The following is a 23,206-nucleotide window of genomic DNA, read 5'->3' on the forward strand; positions in this document are numbered from 1 at the left end:
CCTCAGGCAGTGATCAAGTTCAAGTTCACTTTTATTTATATAGCACAATTAAAAAAACCTGTGACAGTCGTCCAAAGTGCTTCACAGAGCAGAGACAGAAACAAAAACAACGCATGTGCAAGAAACAAGATGACATGCATACTATCACACATTCTCACACACAGATGTATATGTACATATACATATACGGACATATGCGCATACATACACTTACGCAAAACGTGCACAGCTGCAGTAGTCATAAACAACAGTGTTGTTGTCTCTTTTCACCTCCTCTCCCTCTCTCCCTTGTGTGCTGCAGAGCTGCACACGTTTACACAGAGATCTGCTACATTATGTCGGCTTTGCTTGTTTACATTTCACAGTAAAACTCCCATTGAAAAGGATCGACTAATTGCAATTAATTTAATTTAATCGATTAAATTCTTATCAATAGTCGATTAATTGTTTACATCCCTACTTCACTTCAAGGTCACGACCACGGTCCAGCAGGCCAAACTGGACTCGGTGACCTCGGTGGACGTCGAGGTCAAAGTGTTGGACCTGAACGACAACAAACCGGCCTTCGAAGCCAACTCCTACGAGGCCACGGTCATGGAGGGAATGCCCATCGGAACCACCGTCATCCAGGTCCAAGCGCTGGACCCGGACTCTGGCGCCAACGGGCAGGTTTGTTTGTTTGTTTGTTTGTTTATTTTCACATATCAAAAGTTTAAAAAGATATAACATATAAAATCCAAGACAATTAGCTAGTCTACTTGCCAACAATGAGTACCCGGAAATGTTGAGTGCCCCAAAGTTTTATGTTAGAAATATGTAGTATGGGTCCCCAGTATTAGGAAACTGCCGGATGCTAACTTATATATATTGGGCAAATTTAAGATTTGGCTTAAAATCCATCAAAATCGGCCCACTGGCAGTTAAAATCTGGTCACTTCCGGTTTAGACAGCCATTTTGAATTTTGAAAATGTCAGAAATGGATTCAGCGTCATCAATAACCCCTAAAACCACTCCAATATTGCCCAGATCAGCCAAGTCAATTTTGCTGAAATATTGCCCATATAGGCAATTATGCTAATGTATGCTAATCATGTCTGTTAAGCTAATTGCCCAATATATATAAGTTAGCATCCGGCAGTTTCTGAATACTGGGGACCCATACTATCTATTTCTAACATAAAACTTTGGGGTACTCAACATTTCCGGGTTCACAATGGGGCCCTATGGGCTGGCAAGTAGACTAAATGTGAAGGGGAAATGCCAAAAAAACCCCTCCAGGGGCTTGTAGGGCAGCATTCTCCAACTACATAATAAATACAAACATGGTTTAACATGATTTAAACATGATTTAAAGGTGACCTACAGTCTGGGGGTGCCGGTCCAGTCGGGGGGGGACTCGGACTCGCTGCTGCTGCTGGCCGGGGCCTTCAGCATCGACAGCAACACGGGCTGGATCTCCACGCGGAAGGAGCTGGACCACGAGGCCGACCCGTCCTACAGCTTCACCGTGGTGGCGTCGGACCTCGGGGAGGCGCTGTCCCTCTCCGCCGTCGCCACGGTGACGGTGGCGGTGTCCGACGTCAACGACAACCCCCCCCGGTTCCTGGAGCCGCAGTACTTCGGCTCGGTGCGGGAGAGCGACGCGCCGGGCGAGGTGGTGGCCGTGCTCAACACCCGGGACGACGACAGCTCCACCGTCAACCGCCAAGTCAGCTACCACATCACCGGTAAGAAAGAACCGCCGTAGTAGATCCACACCGCACAACAACATCCACATGGGAGATTCACCAATATGTTCCTAAGAAAGATCTAACATTAAGAAGTTCATAAGAAAGTTCTTAAAGGGATAGTTCACCCAAAATTGAAATTTCACTCATGATCTCCTCCCCCTCATGTGGACTAAGCTGCCCTGCTAAGCCAGACCGCAGTAACTACGCGAACAGTGAAACTGAGAAAAATGGCTTTAAAGTTTTTTTGATTTCCCTTCCGAATGTGTTGTAGGTAGATTAGTGAAAATACACAGATTTGACAGGTTTTCATGAAGTAATATTCATGCAATTAAATATATGACCACAGATTTTATTTTTGACCCCTAAAAAGCAGATACTGCGCTCTGGTGCCAGGTTTCCTTAAACAGATAGACAGGTAATTCTGAGGCAAAGTGCAGTAACTACAATGTTGTTGTTTTTTTCCAGCATGCTTCTAGCGCTGTCTAGCCTCTACCTGGTCTTTTTACTAAACTTAACAAACTTCTTTCTTCATGGCCTAAGCTCAACCAAAGCATCAGAGCAGAGAAATGTCTTTTTTTCTCCCCCACAGACTGGGGGAGCGGGGAGGAGCGGGCAGGAGCGGGTCCCTGTGCTTGTGCTAACCTGCCGAAGCTAACGTTAGCTAGCTACCGTAACTGGCTAGCGGTGTGTAATAGAGCGCAGTAACTACAGCTGGAGTACAGGGGAAAAGAGGCAGAGTGCAGTAACTGCGCAGTTACTGCAGTTTGGCTCAGTTTTGAGCGTGATTTTGTAGTTACTGCAATTTTTCATACCTCATATCTCTAAAACTGAGCAACATTGACCGCTGAAAATTTTACACAAGATAAAACATTTATTGACAAGTTCAATTTCACAAAAAAATCAATTTCGAATTTTGGCGTTGTTACTGCGGTCTGGCTTAGCAGGGCAGTAAGGGCTGGGAGAAGTTTCAGAGTCCTCCGTGGCTTCTCTGAGTTACAGGGGGTCTCGGCGTAGCAGTGCATGTCCATATGACGGTTGCAAATGGCGATCAAAATCGAAGCTTCGATGGCCGGTGGGGGGCGCGAACATAACGTCCGACGGGGGGGCGTTCACACACTTCAGCTCTCCAGAGGCAGAAGGAGAAGAGAACGATGAATGAACTCTTTTTAACGACATGACGTCATCTCAACATCTGTCTGAACATCAGGAAACATCAACTGATGCTGCAGCGACGACTGATCAGCTGATGTTCACTGGAGGCAGAGGCTGCTGCTCCTCTCTCCTCCTCTCTTCTCTCTGTTCCTCCTCTCTGCTCCTCTCTCCTTTCTGTTCCTCTCCTTTCTTCTGCTCCTCTCTCCTTTCTGTTCCTCTCTCCTTTCTGTCCTTCCTCCTCCTCTCTCCTCCTCCTCCTCCTCTCTCCTCCTCCTCCTCCTCCTCTCTCAGAGTTGATGACTCTCAGTCTTTGCTCCTCCGTCCGTCGTCGCTCTGTGTCTCTGATGGATGAGAGCAGGAGCTGCACAGTCCGGCTAACTGGGTCACACACACACACACACACACACACACACACACACACATCCTCCTCAGTGTTACAGTGCTGCAGCTCTGCTCTCTGTTTAGTTTAGCTCCTGTACCTAACAATGTGTTGTAAATCACCCACTCATCCACTCATCCACTCCCTCCCTCTCCACTACATCATGTAACGATGTAGGAACGACGGGAACGACGAGAGGAGAATTCAGACGGTCATTTTCTGACCGTGGTTGCGTCAGCTGATGCTCCAGTGGTGTGTCCCAAATCGAGCACTTCTGCACTTACACTTAATATTTTGAGTGCATCAGTGCGTTCACACTGAGCAGTGTGAAAATGTAGTGCGCTATGTGCACTCAAACAGCCAGAACACTGAGTGTGGATCGTTCGACACTTTCCTCCCTCAACGGCCGTCGTCTTAGTGACGTAGCAGAAACACGTCACTACTTTTCAAACGGCAGCGGTTGCTTTGACACCGGCGTACATACATGTCTTTAAAAAACACTCATAACAGCACAACAACAACACTAACACAATAAAACACAACTTAATAGCTCGTTTTGATCGGCAAAAAGCGCTGTCAAGTGTCGGCGATAGCGACAGAGCTCCAACGGCCGGTTGCTATGGTTGCAATCAGAATTTAAAAAAATAGAAGAAGAAGCTGTGGAGTCATTTCCGGTCAGTGTGCAGCGGCAGTGTTTGATTTGAGACGGTACTAACCTGTCCAAATTAGTGCACTGCACAAGGCAGTAGTAGTGTACATCGCTGGTTCACTCAGTGTTGCGGTGCATTGTGGGTGTTTTGTCGTCCACTACATAGTGGATGAAATTAATTGCGGAGAATTCGAACAACACTACAACATGGAGAACACACTATATAGTTAGTGAACTACATCCATGATAGGGGAGATTTACAACACAGCTAATAGGGCTGGGCCAAAAAATCGATTTTTATATTAATTTTTATTTTATTTTTATATTAAAGGTTGAATATGTAGAATATTTATTAAAAGCTATATTTTTTCAAAAATAATACATCCATGGGGCCTTTAGAGGGGTACAGAATGAAAGTATTGCTTTTCCATAAAAACATTTTTTTTAGTCTGAATTATTATTTTTAATATTTTTGACGGGGTCGACAATGACTTTCTCTCAACGTTGTGTTTCCATTCGTACCTGCCTGTAGCCGACATGTGGCTCAGTTCTCCGCTGTTTTCCTGCCTCCTCCCGGTCATGTTTCCAACCAAGCCTTTTTAATAATCAATCGGTGGATCAATGGATTATCATATACTTGTTAGGATGGGTGTATTTGTGTAGTCTTATCTGTCATAAACACGTTTATCGTCGCGGACTTTCGGTGCCACGGAGCTCCTTTTTTTTTTTTTTTTTTTCCAACTTGAGGAGAGCAGTGACAGCGGAGGCTCTGAGGCTCTGAGCAGCAGCGGTGTGGAAGGCAGAGAGCCTCCACTGTCCCTGTAACAAGCTACAAGTCATTTATTCTGCTGTTAATGACGGTAAAAATGAAACATAAGGTAAATATCCTGCTTAGTCCTCCTCCTCTGCTGTCCTCTGATCAGAGCGGAGTCCCTAGCAACGGCCCGTTTTGCCTAGCAACGGTCTGGCAATCGACTGCTGGAATTCTTTTTCTGTTGTTTTTCTTGTAATTCTACATAGTCAACCTTTAATCGCGATTTTTTTTCTGGCGATTTTTAACAGTTTTTTCGATTTTTTATTTTTTATTTTAATTTTTTATTATTATTATTATTATTTTTTTTTTTTGGGACGACCAATCTTTATTGTACGATCATGTATTCTTTCTGTGCCATTACACTCGACAAAGTCAAACCGGCCTGTTGTGTTGGTTTGTTCACAGATATCTATGTGAACAAACCAACACAACAGACAAACTGATGTGATGTGTGTGTTGTTTTTTGTAAATATGACTTATGATGTATTGTCAAGTGTTTGGTTCAACCTGCTCTTGTTTAAGGACAGAAAATCACAATAATTGAAATATAAAATCACAATACTTGTTTAATCAGAATTGCAATTTAAATCGAATCGGGACACAAAACAGCTAATGTGTGTCTCTCTCTGTGTGTCTCTGTCTGTGTGTGTGTGTGTGTGTGTGTGTGTGTGTGTGTGTGTGTGTGTGTGTGTGTCTGTGTGTGTGTGTGTGTGTGTGTGTGTGTCTCTCTGTGTGTGTGTGTGTCAGGAGGGAACCACCGCGGTGTGTTTGCTCTGGGCCTGGTCCAGGGCGAGTGGAAGATGTACGTGAAGGGACCGCTGGACCGCGAGGAGAGGAACCTCTACACCATCAACGTCACCGCCAGCGACGGCCTCTTCGTCTCCCAGGCAACCGTGGAGATCACCGTCATCGACACCAACGACAACAGCCCCACCTGTGACCAGGTAAAAGGGGGCGGGGCCAACTGAGAGGACGCCAGTAGTGTTGTTGTTTTAACTCTAGTTTCCGTCGACTGAAACTCTGAGTATTTTAGTTTATTTTAGTCAGAATAACCCACGACTATTTCCTCTAGTTTTAGTCAATGATTTTAAAGGGATAGTTCACCCAAAGTTGAAATTTCCCTCATGATCTCCTCCCCCTCATGTGGACTATTAAGGGCTGGGAGAAGTTTCAGAGTCCTCCGTGGCTTCTCTGAGTTATAGGGGGTCTCGGCGTAGCAGTGCATGTCCATATGACGGTTGCTAATGGATACCAACTGTCTTCGTAACAAAAAGACACACCAAAAAACATCCAGATACCTCCATGCTGCTCGTATGTAATGTCCCTCTTGTATTGAAGCCCCGACATGAGAAATTGTTCAGAAAAAAATTAAATAAGTCTATATTTCAAGCTTGTTTGTGGCAGAAGCTCCCAGTGTCTCAGTCCACTGCTCTTCCTGTGTGCAAATCAATTTCAGCCCTTAGTCGACATGAGGGGGAGGAGATAATGAGTGACATTTGAATTTTGGGTGAACTATCCCTTTAATCTCTTTCTAGTGATGTAATTCTATTTAACCCAGTCAATATAGTATAATTACCTACTATAGTAAACTGTAGACGAAACCTATAAAATGTTTCTTTAAGTCAAACCAGTTTCACGGTTCACGATTTATGAATGAGGCGCTAACATTAAGATTCCTACCAGTTCTGTGTTACGTTAGCTAAAGTAGCATTAACATAATTTAACCCAGTCGCTGTGTATTTACCTTGACTCTGAGGTACAAAGCAAGATATATGGTTCATAATGTTGCGTAACTTTGTAAAGTTACCTGTAATTGTGCTGTTATGTATATTTTGTTGTGATCTCTGTACTGTATTTTATTGCATTTTATCCTTGTTGTGTTGTAAAGCACTTTGTGATTCTATCTATGAAAAGTGCTATATAAATTAAACTTACTTACTTACTTTTCGTTCCGTGTGAGTTGCGCTGATCTGCCGACATGGTTCCGACATAATCTTTTTTGGAAAGTGACAGTATTTAGGAACCTTTACAATTAAATAATTGTGGCGTTTAATTAATAAATAAAACTAGAAAAAGAAGCATTTCCTGCAGAAAATGCGTGTGAATGCTGAAAGCAGCTGAACGCTGTTGCTGAAGCAATGCTGAATGAGCTGAAGAAATTGTTGAATCAACGCTAAATTAGTTGAAGAAACTGCTAAAGCAATGTTGAAAAGACTAATGCTAGAGTAGAGTAGAGAGTAGAGGAATACTTTATTCATCCCTAGGAGGGAAAAAGCTGAAACATAACTGTGTCTGTGTGTGTGTGTGTGTGTGCAGGCGGTGTACTCGGCCTCCGTACCAGAGGACCTCCCCGTCCACAGCGTGCTGCTGAGGGTCGGAGCCTCGGACGCCGACGTGGGCGTCAGCGCCTGGATCCAGTTCTCGCTGCACGGCCCCGGGTCCCAGGACTTCCTGCTGGACCCCGACTCAGGTACCGACCCGGTTTAATGACAGTACAACTGATAGAGGATAGAAGTCCTCAATGAATACAGAAGAACAAAACACAAATATACCGTTAAAAACTTCAATAATCCATAGGCCTACATAATATTGCTTTAATACATATAACAAAGTAATCCAAAGATAATCTCCCACATTACCTCAAAACAATAAAAAAATCCAAGTCTACAAAGTCATAACCTTGATTTATAATTATATAAAAAGTCCTTATTTGACTGTACAACTCCACCCAAAGAGCAAAAGCGGCTTCACTGCAAAAATATTGATACAAAAACAAACAAACAAATGTCATTCTACTTAAAATCAGACTCATCACATTAAAAGCAGCTTGTTTTTAGACACTTTTTACTTCTTTCAAGCAGATTTTCACTTGGAATAAGTAGAAAAATCTGACAGTGGAGCAAGTTTTTCTTTCTTATTACAAACACAAAAAACTTTTTCTACTTATTTCAAGTGAAAATTAGTTTGAAACAAGTGAAAATGATCTAAAAACAAGTTAATTTTTAGGTGATGAGTCTTATTTTAAGTGTAAAGAGATTAGTTTTGACTAGAAATGAGACATTTTGACAAGAAATAAGACAAATATTCTTGTTTTTGAGGTGCACTGATTGTGAAGTTCAGAAACTTGTGGTTAAACAACGAGTTTGTCTTTGTGTCCCGTGTCCTTCCTGTGCAGGTGAGCTCAAGTCGTCTGTGATGCTGGACCATGAGACCACGCCCGCCTACCGGCTGGTTGCCCAGGCGACGGACGGCGGTGGGCGGTGGTGCCGCGCCGAGATCCGACTGACGGTGACGGACGTCAACGACAACCCTCCTCTCTTCACGCTGCCCCGGTACACGGCCAGCGTCTACGAGGACACGCCCACCAAGGCCCTGCTGACCCGCATCCAGGCCATCGACCCCGACCAAGGTACCGGGGCCGGCCGGCCAACCCCCGTCCTCATCCCGGGGGAGAAAACCATCGCTAGTTAAAGCAGATATCAGTGGAATGTTTTTGTTAATATAAGTCCTAAATAGTCCTATTTTCCGTCAGCAATCACTTACATGAAGTATTTCAGCCTAAACACGAGTCTCTCCGTCACTCTGCTCTGCTGTAACCCGAGGAGAAAATTTTCCTTGTGGGATACAAGTGTTATCCAATGAGGGGAGAGAACGGCATGAAGGGCTGTGTGTGCAGCCAAGGGATGCGCGTGAATGTGGTGACGTAGGGACGAGGACCAATTGATGCCTGACAAGGGCGGGGGCTGCTAACTCATGGTGCGTTCAAGGAAACTCCTACTTTGTGTTTTTCCTTCCTGTGAAGTCATACCAGTTCGATCTGGTACGAGTTCACGGGTCGGAAGTTACGAGTGGCCGTTATAGGGAACTTTCACAGACAACAGGACGGTAAAAACACGAGCTACGGGTTACCTGGAACGCTACCAAGTCGTAGTTGTGACTTGAAGCTGTAACTTACGGTTTCAAAAGCCTGCCTTGAACGCAGCATTAGCCGAAACGGCCGTGCCGCTGTTATCTGCTTTAACTTACCCGCAGGTTTTTAGAGGTTTACCACCGGCTGGTTACATTATTTCTAGGAGATAAATGCTGGTCTCATTGATGACATGTAACAATTGACCTCTGGCTAAGCCCCGCCCCCTCCACTCACTGGGACAAACTGTCACCGTAGAGACATTTCACAGGAGGCAATTGATGGTTTTTGGAGACAGAAAGATTAAATATCATCTGGAAGTCACCAAAACTTCACTTAGCTTTACTGCTATGGCTGCCGATAGTGACGAAACGCCGATAGCGACGGGCTAATTTCTGTTAGCCTGTCTATGGAGTTTTACATTATTCGTTAGCCAGTATCACAACTAAGCATAAAGTCCGCTAGCTTAATGCTAACATCTAAACATCTCTGACAATATGTTGCCTCAAATACGTTGTTGACTTAACTGAGAACAGATGTAGACATCCTTGTTAAGTTTATCCAGGTTTAGTTGGTGTTGTGGTCTACTGCATAACTTTATCCAGAGCAGACACTTCTCTCGGTTGAGATGTGGCTTGGGAAAAGGTAAAAAAAAATCCCCCCGTGGCCTCTCAGGATACCTAGTGTCAGAGCTACATGTACCCCATGAACACCGTCTGACCATTTTAAACTTAAAATGTCAAGAAAAAACATATAAAAACCAATGAAAACTGACTAACTGCAATGCATTTCAATGGACGTGGAAGCAGAGAATGTCCCAGTGTATGGGCTAGCTATGCGCACTGTGATTGGCTCATCGAGTTTGGGGGCGTGGCTTAGCCATGGGTCAATTCAAGGTAACAAACCTACTGCTACGACTATAGGGATTATGGCGATGGGCCAATTTGACTACATGTTGAACTATTCCTTTAAGGTCTAGGGCTAGAGGTAGGGATGACAATTAGAATTGGAATTGGCCAGTACTAGTTGTATTCCTATACACTGATTCGGCGACGTCACCGGAAATCGAACGGCCGCCATTACTGCGGTGACAACTCCCAGTCAGGCAGCTGTTGGCTCTGTGCGCGAAGCGGGCATTTGAATGCAAGTGGACCTTTTCTCTTCCCTTTCTCTTCTGCGAACATGTCCAGGAAGGCTGGGAGGACATGTGCCGTCCTCGACTGCTCTAATATCAGCAAAACACAGCCCCTTATTTCAGGAGGAGTGTCCGTGTTTAGACCGTAACGTTACGTACAGCGTGTCAGCAGCAGCAGCAGCAGCAGCAGCAGCAGTCACAGCTGACCTGTACAACCTGGCTACCCTCCCTTCTCACCGTTACCTTCACATCGTGTGGACAGTCTGTGAATGTCTCACTGATCCCTTCAATATGATGTGATCATGGTCGTCTAAAAGCCGGTGTAAAATATGTCCGACCCATCCGGAGCTCAGGTCATTTTGACCATAAATCAGAGACCTGTAATTGACGTTTTTTCTGATCATCGGAGGCTGATCAATAAAATATTCTTGAATATCTAAAACAAAGCAAAAGTTGTTGTTGTTTTTATTCATGTAGCCTGTCCACATGATTAAATATCCCGCTGCTGGCTTGCTAACGTCAGCACGCATAACGTACCGGTATGTTATATCGTTTATGATACAGTCTCTTATCTCCCTGTTACTCTAATCTTTCCTGCTAATCGCTCAAACAAATGATTAATTACTAAATGAATATTGGTATTCATGTAAGATACCTTAATCAGTTACTGGGGGGAACTAAACATCACAAATGCAGCCTATTTATGATGCTGTCATAGAGAATCAGGTTACTATGACTGACACATGTCACCGCAGCAATGGCGCCGCCGCAAGATGGCGGCATACACAAAACGTTCTCCGAATTCGTGTATAGTTTCTCCTGTTTCTGACCTTTAACCTTTAACCCTTTGACCTCTCTCCTCTCTCTGGTCCTGGTCCTGGTCCTGGTCCTGGTCCTGCAGCGGGTCCGGGCCGCTCGGTGGTCTACTCCCTGGCGGACTCGGCCGGCGGCTCCTTCTCCATCGACGCGGCGTCGGGCGTGGTGGCGTTGGAGCGAGTCCTGGACCGCGAGGTGCGGCCGTCCTACACGGTGGCGGTGCGGGCCTCGGACCGCGGCTCTCCGCGGCCGCTGGCCTCGCTGGTCAACGTCACCGTCACCGTGCTGGACGTCAACGACAACCCGCCCGTGTTCGAGCGCCGCGACCAGCTGGCCACGGTGCCCGAGGACGTCGCCGTGGGAACCGAGGTGCTGCGCGTCCACGCCGCCAGCAAGGACATCGGCACCAACGCTGAGATCTCCTACAGCTTCAGGTCTGGGAACCAGCACGGGAAGTTCAGCATCCACCCCGGCACTGGTGAGTCTTCATCCTCATCATCCTCTTCCTCCTCTTCTTCTTCCTCCTCTTCTTCTTCCTCCTCTTCCTCTTCATCATCTTCATCATCTTCATCATCCGGTCTGGGAAGTTCAGCATCCACCCCGCCACCGGTGAGAAGGCTTCATCCTCATCTTCCTCTTCTTCATCTTCATCTTCATCTTTATCCTCATCCTCATCCTCATGTGTAACTACCTCTCTTATATTTATGCAGATATTATTATCTGTCTTCTCATTTCCTATTGTTAAAACGGCTGCTAACGTTCTGTGCACTTTATTTTTTCAGGTGGCAATGCTGGGCAGCGGTTATCTGTCTAGCATTGTCACCTGAACAATTGTAACAATGTAATTATAACTGCTGCTAACACCCACTTCTCCTGTACCTATGCAGATACTACTACCTGTCTTTTTATTTCTTATTTCTGCTGCTAATACTTTATGCACTTTATTTTTCCACAGGTAACAACGCTGGGCAGCGGTTAGCTGCCCAGCGTTGTTACCTGCTTTCTAACTGTTTTAATTGCTGCTATTATTCTCTATCCTCACATTTTTATGCAGATTGTTATCTGTTTTTCTACTGCTACAAGTGCTGCTAACATTCTGTATCCTATTATGTTTGTGCAGGTAGCAATGCCATGCAGCGTTTAGCTGCATGGCATGCATTGGCAGGTGCATTGGCAGGTGCACGTCAGGCTACGACGTAGGGGTCCGCAGAAGCATAAACCACACTGCAAAAATTCAAAATCTTACCAAGAATATTTGTCTTATTTCTAGTCAAAATGTCATTTCTAGTCAAAAAAAATCTAATTACACTTAAAATAAGACTCATCACATTAAAAGCAGCTTGTTTTTAGACACTTTTTAAATTTTTTCAAGCCAATTTTCCACTTGAAATAAGTAGAAAAATCTGATAGTGGAGCAAGTTTTTCTTCCTTATTACAAACACAAAAACTTGCTTTCACTGGCAGATTTTTCTACTTATTTCAAGTGAAAATTAGTTTGAAACAAGTGAAAATGATCTAAAAACAAGTTCATTTTTAGGTGATGAGTCTTATTTTAAGTGGAAAGAGATTAGTTTTGACTAGAAATGAGACATTTGGACAAGAAATAAGACAAATATTCTTGGAAAGATTTAGAGTTTTTGCAGTGCAGGCTTTGCAAGACGACACGGCGTTAAACTGTCCATTAATGTGCACTGTCCTCGACAAATAAACAATAAATGATAAATGAAAAAAAATCTTCCTCCTCCTCCTCTATGACATCTCTATGACATCACTATGACATCTCTATGACATCACTGTGACATCACTGTGACCTCATAGGAGCGATCGTGGTGGCCCAGCAGCTGGACTACGAGTCGTGCCGGGACTACTTCCTGACGGTGGAGGCTCGTGACGGGGGAACGCCGCCGCTCAGCGCCGTCACCACCGTCAACATCAACCTGACCGACGTCAACGACAACGCGCCCATGTTCAGCCGAGACGTCTACAGCGCCGTGGTGTCCGAGGACGCCACCATCGGAGAGTCCGTGGTGCAGGTGGGTCCAGGTTCGATTCCCTGAACGCCGACAAAATGTCTCATTTCTAGTCAAAACTAATCTCTTTCCACTTAAAATAAGACTCATCACCTAAAAATGAACTTGTTTTTAGATCATTTTCACTTGTTTCAAACTAATTTTCACTTGAAATAAGTAGAAAAATCTGCCAGTGAAAGCAAGTTTTTTGTGTTTGTAATAAGAAAGAAAAACTTCCTATCTATCTATCTATCTATCTATCTATCTATCTATCTATCTATCTATCTATCTATCTATCTATCTATCTATCTATCTATCTATCTATCTATCTATCTATCTATCTATCTATCTCTTTCAAACCCTCTGTCTCTTTTTTCTCTCTTTTTCTTTCTTTCTTTCTTTCTTTCTTTCTTTCTTTCTCTATCCTTCATCTGTATTTTACAGTAACTTCTTTCTTCCTTTCCCTCTCTTTCTCTATCCATCTACCTCTTTCTATCTATCATCCCCCCCTCTCTCTTTCTTTCTTTCTTTCTTTCTACCCCTTTCTCTTTCTTTTTACTGCCTTTCTTCTTTCTTTGTTTCTACCCCATTTCTTTCTTTCTTTCTTTCTTTCTTTCTTTCTTTCTTTCTTTCTTTCTTTCTTTCTTTCTTTCATCCATAGAAAGACATTCGTCTCTCAGTTTTCAAGTTTTATGTTTTAGCTTTAGCCTTTTCAACATTGCCTAAGCAGTTTCTTCAGCTAACTCAGCAACAGCGTTCAGCTGCTTTCAGCATTCACACACATTTTCTGCAGGAAATGCTTCTTTTTCTAGTTTCAAACTAATTTTTACTTGGAATAAGTAGAAAAATCAGCCAGTTTCAGTGCTTGTAATAAGAAAGAAAAACTTGCTCCACTATCAGATTTTTCTACTTATTTCAAGTGAAAATCTGCTTGAAAGAAGTAAAAAGTGTCTAAAAACAAGCTGCTTTTAATGTGATGAGTCTGATTTTAAGTAGAATGAGATTTGTTTTGACTAGAAATAAGACAAATATTCTTGGAAAGATTTTTGAGTTTTTGTGGAGTGAATAACAGATCAGTTCAGTTTATTAACGACTCATGAAACCGACTGAGAACCAAACACTGTAACCTGCTGTGTGTGTGTTGTGTTACTGTGTGTGTGTGTGTGTGTGTGTGTGTGTGTGTGTGTGCAGCTGGTAGCGGAGGACGTGGACAGTCAGATGAACGGAGACATCCTCTACTCCATCGTCAACGGAGACCGAGACAACCAGTTCTTCATCGACCCGCTGAGCGGCGTCATCAAGGTCAACAAGCAGCTGGACAGAGAGACGGTGAGGACACACACACACACACACACACACACACATAATCTGACTCATTCTCGTAAGCGAAGAATCTGAGATGTGTTTGTACGTATACAGCAGCTACCATAATAATAATGATAACTTTATTTATATAGCACCTTTAAAAACACAAGTTTACAAAGTGCTTCACAAAACAATATAGAAGACACAAGTAACAAATGCCATAAAACCATATGGCAATACAAGAACCCAACAGAGGAGTCAAATCAGAGTGCAGGATGCAGTTAAAAATAAATAAAAAGGGGGGTATAAAAACAAATAGAATGAGATAGACAGATAGATAGACTTTTATTGTTGTTATTGTGCACAACGAAATTGGTCGCAATCCCAGGTGCAAAAGTAAAAATACAGCAGCAATGGACAATAAATTAAAAACAATAAATTGAAAACTCTAAAAAAAAAAATGTATCCCACTCCCACACACATACACACACCATACTGCACATTTTACTTGGCATTTAGGGCAGCAACGGCTCTTGGGTAAAAACTGTTCTTTAATCTGTTTGTTTTTGCTTTAAGAGTATCTTCTATCTGCAGCTCAAACAGAGGATGACCAGGATGTGATGTGACAATAAAATAAGAAAAAGATGGGCTAAAATGTCCCTCTAAGAACAGTTAGCATATTTTTTAGCACAGTTAGCATCTTTTTTTAGCGCACTTAGCATAGTTTACCACAGTTATCATCTTCTAGTGCATCTTTTTTAGTATTAGCATCATATGGCACAGTTAGCATCTTTGTTAGCACAGTTAGCATCTTCTAGCACAGTTAGCATATTTTATGACAGTTAGCATCGGGTTTTTTTTTTTTTACCACAGTTAGCATCTTTTTTTTTTACCACAGTTAGCATCTTCTTCTTTTTTTTACCACAGTTAGCATCTTCTAGCACAGTTATCATCTTTTTTTTAGCACAGTTATCATCTTTTTTTTAACCACAGTTAGCATCTTCTAGCACAGTTATCATCTTTTTTTTTTACCGCAGTTAGCATCTTTTTTTTTTACCACAGTTAGCATCTTCTTTTTTTTTTACCACAGTTAGCATCTTCTAGCACAGTTATCATCTTTTTTTACCACAGTTAGCATCTTCTAGCACAGTTATCATCTTTTTTTACCACAGTTAGCATCTTCTAGCACAGTTATCGTCTTTTTTAGCATCTTTTTTTTACCACAGTTAGCATCTTCTAGCACAGTTATCGTCTTTTTTAGCATCTTTTTTTTACCACAGTTAGCATCTTCTAGCACAGTTATCGTCTTTTTTAGCATCTTTTTTTTTACCACAGTTATCATCTTTTTTACCACAGTTAGCATTGTTTAGCCCAGTTAGCCTCTCTTAGCGTTAGCCGCTGGTCCGTTGTGCTGGCGGCGTCTCGAGGCCTCGACCTCTGTTTTCTCTCTCGTCCTCTGAGGAGCTGAAGACACAACGACAACGTTCACATTCTGTTATCAAGTATTTATGAGAGGAGACGAGCTGTCACAGAGGGATCAAAGCTGCAGGCTGATGAGAGGGTGTTCAGGGTTATCACAGTCAGCAGCTTCCTGTGTGTGTGTGTGTGTGTGTGTGTGTGTGTGTGTGTGTGTGTGTGTGTGTGAGATCCATCAGCTGGTCAGAGCTGTTTATTTCCTGTGTTGCTGCTGTTTCTGCTTCATTAACTCTTTATTATAAAACAAGAACAATATCCTGCAGCTGTGTGTGTGTGTGTGTTGGTATTCTGGGCTGGATCAGCTGGTTCAGCTCTTGCACTGTGGTGACCATGGTAACAGACCTGTCTCCTAATCCACAAGTTTTTCTGAACGTCATCTACGGTCAAAACCCGGAAGCTGGTTTTACATTTCCATGTGTAGCCTACGTTTCCATGGTTTCCAGTCGTTTTCAGTCGCGGGCTTTTAACACGGATGTCAGTCTGTGTGATATCCATTGTTAAAAGCTGCTGTGATGATCCATGTGTTTTACAGGTTTACATTGAAATTTTTTTTTTTTAAATACATGCATTTACCGCGACTACCGAAACCATGGAAACGTAAACATAAAATTCCACCGGAAGAGCAAAACCAGCAAGACAGGCTACGTTTTTGACGTTGGGAAAAAGGTGGATGGAAACAGAGAGGTGTTGACATCAGACCCTGACCCAGTGATGTAGTCTAAAGGCTGGATTGCACCAACAAGGTTTAACTTTAAAACCAGATTAAATCATGGTGTAAGTTTAAATTCTGTTGCACTAAACTTTAAACCTAGTTCAAAATTAAGACAGATTAGATTTAAACCTCCCTTTAAAGCTCAGTTTAATTTTTACTCTAAACTAAGTTTAATTCTGTTGCACCAGAACTTTAAACTCCAGTTTAAACTGTGATCTAGGGTTAATTTTAAACTGACAGTGGAGGAGGTTTAATTTTTTCAATGGCTGCATTTTTGAGCTGGAGTGAGCAAAATTATGAAGTTCCTTGAGGAAAATTGAGAGACAGGCAGCTCTGTCTCTCAATTTTCTCTCTTTTGCTTTGTTTTGTTGCGCACAGAGACGTTTCTGGGCGGAGAGAGACAGTGTTTTCTCTGACAGAGCTCAGGTGAAGCTACTGCAGCAGAGTAGAAGGCTCAGGGCTGCTAGCTGCACTAGCTGTCTCTGATGCTAACGAGTGCTAGCACGTCTCTCCCTCTCTCTCTCAGCAGCAGTCAGGAGGACAAAAGAAAGAAGTACAGTCTGAGTGAAGCGCTGGAGCTGCAGACCGTTTCCTGACCGTCACTGACAACTAAAGCCTCGACTGGTAACAAGTATGAGGACCGTTGTGGGGAGCTAGCTCGATGCTAAATCCGGCTAGTGGTAGTGGTTAGCATCCACCGCTAACACCGTCTTCCCAGCTCGGCTCTCCTGTTTAAAAAACAAAACAAAACCAGAGGCTCCGTGTTGGTGACGGCGGGTATCGGCCCAGACTGTATTTCGTTTCCTCTGCGGTCTTGACTGCTGCTGTCAGGGGCAGGAGGCTAGTCTACACAGTTGAGCCCGCCCAGCTTGAATGTTTTGTTTACAAACTGCAACGAACAAAACTCCATTTCGCATATTTAATTAGTTTCCTTTATACACACTTGTCCCTACTGATTTAAATCAGTTTAAATTCAGTTTAAATTCAGTTAAACTGAGTTTTACTAAACTGAGATTAATTTTAAATGGTGCAACAGAGCTCTGCTTAATTTTAAACATGGATTAACTCATTTTAAACTGAGTTTTACTAATCTCTGATTAGAGCTAATCTTAGATTAAATTAAACCTTGTTGGTGCAATCCAGCCCTAAGTCTATTTTTTTATATACATTTTACCACTTTTCCTAGATTTTTTTTTGAGAAATTTTACTTTTTACTCGTCATAATTTTTTTCAAGAAACTTTTTAGCCCTTTTTGTATTATTGTTTGCCCCTTTTTTTGAGAGAGAAATTTTCTAAAAAATGTTTCTTTTTAGAAATTTTACCAGTTTTTTCTCAATTTTTTTAAAACTTTTTTTACTTTATAAATTTTTTTTTTTTTTTTAAATTTTATCACTTTGTTCAAAAAAAATCTGAAACTTTATTTTTTTTTTGAAATCTTGCCACTTTTTCTAGAATTCTTATGAGAAATTGTACCAGTTTTTTCTCAATTTTTTAAAAACATTTTTACTTTTTTTTTTTTTTTTCTAGAAATGTTTCAACTTTTTTGGAGAAATTGTACCACTTTTTTCCAGAAATTTCTCTATAATCTTTCAAAAATGTACGCCTAATTTAAACGTACATTGATTGTTTGTGTATTTCTGGTGTTTACTTCTAAATGTTGTCCAATGGGGGTCCGTGGTCTAATTTGTGTCAGTTTTGGGTCCTTGATATAAAACAGTTAGAGAACCAGCGGTCTATGTGATACAAGTATGAACAGTTTACCACCTAAAAAGCAGTTTACCACCTAAATAAAACGAGACTAAACCACTGCCCCCCCTCCCCGCCCCCCCCCCCCCCCCCCCCCAGGTGCCCAGCTACTCTCTGGCACTCCGGGCCTTGGACAGCGGCGTTCCGCCCATGTCCTCCACCGTCATGGTCAACATCGACGTGTCCGACATCAACGACAACCCGCCCACCTTCTCCCCCGCCAACCTGACCACCGTCATACAGGTAAACGCCACCACACACACACACACACACACACACACACACACACACACACACACACACACAACCCTGTGGTCATTTAGCTATTTATTTAATGTTTATTGAACAGGGACGATACATACAAGACGTCTAGCTTCACTGCAAAAACTCAAAATCTTTCCAAGAATATTTGTCTTATTTCTTGTCAAAATGTCTCATTTCTAGTCAAAACTAACTTCTTTACACTTAAAATAAGACTCATCACCTAAAAATTTACTTGTTTTTAGATCATTTTCACTTGTTTCAAACAAACTTTCACTTGAAATAAGTAGAAAAATCTGCCAGTGAAAGCAAGTTTTTTGTGCTTGTAATAAGAAAGAAAAACTTGCTCCATTTTTCTGGATTTTTCTACTTATTTCAAGTGAAATTTTGTTTGAAACCAGTGAAAATGATCTAAAAACAAGTTCATTTTTAATGTGATGAGTCTTATTTTAAGTGGAATGAGATTTGTCTTGACTAGAAATAAGACAAATATTCTTGGTGAGAGTTTTTGCAGTGTTCAGAAAGCTTTAGAATAGGATCAAATATACTGAATACGATGCAATAATACAAATACAGTGGATAATACAGCGAAAAGGTAACATGAATAAGTAAACACAGTTGCAAAATTCAGATTAAAGGGATAGTTCACCCAAAATTGAAATTTCCCTCATTATCTACTCCCCCTCATGTGGACTAAGGGCTGGGAGAAGTTTCAGAGTCCTCCGTGGCTTCTCTGAGTTACAGCGGGGCTCCGTGCAGCACTGCATGTCCATATGACGGTTGAGAACGGTGCTCACTTTTCTTCGTCCAAAAAGACACACCAAAAAACATCCAAATACCTCCATGCTGCTCGTATGTAATGTCCGTCTTGTATTGAAGCCCTGACATGAGAAATTGTTCCGAAAAAATTAAATAAGTCTATATTTTAAGCTTGTTTGTAGCGGAAGCTCCTTCACTGCTCTTCCTGGTCTGTCCAAATCTCGCGATTTGCACTGACACTGGCGCAAATCGCGACCAGTAATATTTGTCACTAATGCTTCTCGTCGTGTTGGCTCCGCCCCCTCAGGAGAACAAGCCGATCGGCACCAGCATCCTGCAGCTGTCCGTCGTCGACCAGGACTCCTCCCACAACGGCCCGCCCTTCCACTTCCGCATCCTGGCGGGAAACGAGGGCGGAGAGTTCCTGCTGGAGAACGACGGGACGCTGGTGGCCAATCAGGTGTTCAGGAGAGACCTCGCCACGGAATACGTCGTCCAGATCCAGGTGAAGCAGCCAATCAGATGTTCACGCCGCCGACCGCTGTCACATGTCCACAACAACAACTACACTGCAAAAACCAAGAATATTTGTCTCATTTCTAGTCAAAACTAATCTCTTTCCACTTAAAATAAGACTCATCACCTAAAAATGAACTTGTTTTTAGATCATTTTCACTTGTTTCAAACTAATTTTCACTTGAAATAAGTAGAAAAATCTGCCAATGAAAGCAAGTTTTTTGTGCTTTTAATAAGAAAGAAAAACTTTTAAAAGAAATTTTAACATTTATTGTTCTGGTTTTGTGTAAACATGCAAAGTCGTCATAATGAGGGGTGCGGAGGAGCTGCTCACAGACAGTACACTGCAAAAACTCAAAATCTTACCAAGAATATTTGTCTTATTTCTTGTCAAAATGTCTCATTTCTAGCCAAACCAATGTCATTCTACATAAAATCACCTAAAAAGCAGCTTGTTTTTAGACACTTTTTACTTCTTTCAAGCAGATTTTCACTTGAAATAAGTAGAAAAATCTGATAGTGGAGCAAGTTTTTCTTTCTTATTACAAACACAAAAAAACTTGCTTTCACTGGCAGATTTTTCTACTTATTTCAAGTGAAAATTAGTTTGAAACAAGTGAAAATGATCTAAAAACAAGTTAGTTAGGTGATGAGTCTTATTTTAAGTGGAAAGAGATTAGTTTTGACTAGAAATAAGACAAATATTCTTGGTAAGATTTTGAGTTTTTGCAGTGCAGCTGTCGATCACCTGCTGTGTGTGTCTGAGTGAAGCAGCTGCTCAGTGACAGAACAATCAGGCTTTTATTGTGAAAGTCTCTTCCTGTGTTTTGAGGATTGCAGACAGTAGAAGAGAATAGAAGACAGACAGACACACACAGTTTGTTGTTGCACAGCTGTGAAACACAAAGACACAGAACAAACAGAATCTCTCTGCTGCGTCTGGAGCTTCAGAAACATGATGAATAATATAATATCATGTGTTTTATAATTAACACAAGTAGCCTATATGTTACAAGAAAAAAGACAAAGTCATGAACAGAAATGGTTCCTTTCTGCTGATCCAGGAGCAGCAGGAGCCTCTGGTGGTGAAAGTCTGTTAATGTCTGTGAATACGAAGCCTGAAAACCAAACCAGTTCATGGAGGCTCAGAGTTAAAGTCACAGAACCACTGAACTCTCTCTGCAACGAGAACAAAGAAACTGAGACATCTATCCTCCAAAAATGTTTTAAAACAGTTTGATTGTCATGTTCTATTATTCCATATAACAACAAATAAAATCACTAGACAACAGAAACTAAAAAGAAGACCAAAAACAACCGCTTTTTGTTTGTTTTTTTCATATTCTGACACTAGAAGTTGTCATTTTCAAGCCAGACCGTAGCTGGACGGGTCTGAAGAAGAAAAGCTAAGGGGAGATGCAGCAGTTTTATACCTTAGTTATGACTTTTTCCACCTCCAGACACCAGATACTCCAGATACGTTCGGACAGACTCACATTAAGCTTCTGCCACACAACTGCACTGCAAAAACTCAATATCTTACCAAGAATATTTGTCTCATTTCTAGTCAAAACAATAAGTAGAAAAATCTGATAGTGGAGCAAGTGGAAAGAGATTAGTTTGGACTAGAAATGAGACATTATGACAAGAAATAAGACAAATATTCTTGGAAAGATTTTGAGTTTTTGCAGTGTGCCCCCTCTTTAGTGTGATATTGACTTGAAAATGACAACATCTGGTGTCAAAATAAGAAAAGAACTGTGTTTTTGGTCTGTTTTTCATTTCTGTTGGCAATAATTTTTTTGTTATATGAAATAGAACATGAAAATCTAACTGTTTTTAAATTTTAGTTAATTGCTCTTTGACACTTAAACAGAAGAATGCTTTGTGTTTAAATTTTACTCAAATAAACCAATAGTTTTCAGTTTTTTAATTCCTATTCATCAAAAGAAAATCAACTGACCCAACAAGCTCACTGTATTCACATTGAAATAATATAAATACAACTCTGTTACTCCACAATGTATTTGTCATAATAATTGTTAATGTTTGTGTTAATCTAAGTCTTAAATAGTTGTATCTTCCGACAGCAATCACTTCTATAGAGTGTTTGGTCTGAAACACGGGTCTGTCAGTCACTCTGCTCTGCTCTGAGCCCAGGAGAAAACTTTCCTTGTATCCTACAACCTTTATCCAATGAGGAGAGAGAACGGCATAAAGGGGCAGTCCTCTCTGTGTGTGCAGCCAAGGGATGCGCCTGAATGTGGTGACGTAGGGACGAGGACTGTTATGGTGCGTTCAAGGCAACCCGTAACTGGTGTTTTTCCGACCTGTGAAGTCGTACCAGTTTGATCTGGTACGAGTTCACGGGTCAGAAGTTACGAGTGGCCGCTATAGTGACTTTCACAGGTAAAACAGGTCGGAGAAACACGAGTGGGTTGCCTGGAACGCTACAAAGTCGTAAGTTGTGACTTGAAGCTGTAATTTACGGTTTCAAAAGCCTGCCTGGAACGCAGCATTAGCCAAAACGACCGGACCACTTACTTCTGCTTTAAGTGAGGTGTTGCACATCAGTTAGAGTGATGATGTCATCAGTTGCCATCACTAAGCAACCAAACCAACAACAAGAAACGAGATAATCTCAGACTTTCTCTTCTGACGATCTTGTTTCTCCATCAATCAATAATCAATAATCTCCCCCTCTCTCCAGGTGACGGACTCGGGGAAGCCGCGCCTCTCGTCCTCGTCCACGCTGACGGTGCGAGTCATCGAGGAGAGTCTGCACCGGCCGGTGGCGCTGCCGCTGGAGGTGCACATCGTCACCATGGAGGACGAGTTCCCCGGCGGCGTGATCGGCCAGCTGCACGCCACGGACGCCGACCCGTACGACGCGCTGACCTTCGGCCACGCCCCGCCGGCGCAGCGCAGCCTCTTCAAGATCAGCCCGCGCGACGGCAAGATCATCGCGCTGGGCGGGCTGGACGCCGGCCGCTACGCGCTCAACGCCAGCGTGAGCGACGGCCGCTTCGCCGTGCCCGTGCCCGTGAGCGTGCACGTGGAGCAGGCCACGCCCGAGATGCTGCGCGAGGCCGTGACGGTGCGTAACGCTCGTTAGTTAGTGGGGTCGGATGCATGGGTCATTTCTCTCAGTCATTTATGGTGTTAAAGTTTGGTTGAAGTTTAGGGTCTATTCACCACTTTATTTACCCATGATCCATTGCGTCACACCACAACGGAAGTGGGTTTTAGTAGCATTCTAGCGAGCGGCTAACTGGTAGTGTTAGCGGCTAGCTGGTAGCATTAGCCACCGGGTCTAGCGAGCAGTTAGCTGGTAGCGTTAGCGGCTAACTGGTAGCGTTAGCCACCGGTTCTAGCGAGCGGCTAGCTGGTAGCGTTAGCCACCGGTTCTAGCGAGCGGCTAACTGGTAGCGTTAGCCACCGGTTCTAGCGAGCGGCTAACTGGTAGCGTTGGCGGCTAACTGGTAGCGTTAGCCACCAGTTCCAGCAAGCAGCTAACTGGTAGCGTTAGCGGCTAACTGGTAGTGTTAGCCACCGGTATAGGCACCAAATGTGGGGGCTCCGGGCTGCCAAAACCATTTTGACTTAATCTGATGTTTGTTAATATATTATATTATTATTAATTATATATTATAGTTATATAATATAAGTCTATAAATCGAATTATTGAACAAACATTACTATTTCTGTGTGCACGTTTTTGTAATTAGTCATGGTTATCTTAGTTGTTAGCTTCGCTGCTGCTGACAGCTAACAGCAGCAGCTAAGCTAACAGCAGGACGTCAGCTGTTAAAACCCTCCCGTTGTGGGACACGACATGA

General features: G+C 42.6%; 1 protein-coding gene across 2 annotated transcripts in view; it reads left to right on the forward strand.

Annotated features, from left to right (window-relative positions):
• The window catches only part of fat3a (FAT atypical cadherin 3a), a 116,156-nt gene that overhangs the window by 57,900 nt on the left and 35,050 nt on the right, over window positions 1-23,206 (forward strand). For both annotated transcript variants that reach the window (XM_085794711.1, XM_085794709.1), the window contains 11 exons: window positions 472-669; window positions 1,356-1,728; window positions 5,473-5,669; window positions 7,042-7,195; window positions 7,901-8,134; window positions 10,669-11,061; window positions 12,402-12,616; window positions 13,784-13,921; window positions 17,931-18,074; window positions 19,159-19,356; window positions 22,078-22,464. In XM_085794711.1, the coding sequence (XP_085650837.1) occupies window positions 472-669; window positions 1,356-1,728; window positions 5,473-5,669; window positions 7,042-7,195; window positions 7,901-8,134; window positions 10,669-11,061; window positions 12,402-12,616; window positions 13,784-13,921; window positions 17,931-18,074; window positions 19,159-19,356; window positions 22,078-22,464 (2,631 nt within the window). The remainder of the gene's footprint in view (window positions 1-471; window positions 670-1,355; window positions 1,729-5,472; window positions 5,670-7,041; window positions 7,196-7,900; window positions 8,135-10,668; window positions 11,062-12,401; window positions 12,617-13,783; window positions 13,922-17,930; window positions 18,075-19,158; window positions 19,357-22,077; window positions 22,465-23,206) is intronic.

Source organism: Trachurus japonicus, chromosome 13 (genome assembly GCF_045865225.1).
Source record: "Trachurus japonicus isolate A0001 chromosome 13, Traja_1.0".
In the NCBI taxonomy this organism is placed as follows: domain Eukaryota; kingdom Metazoa; phylum Chordata; class Actinopteri; order Carangiformes; family Carangidae; genus Trachurus; species Trachurus japonicus.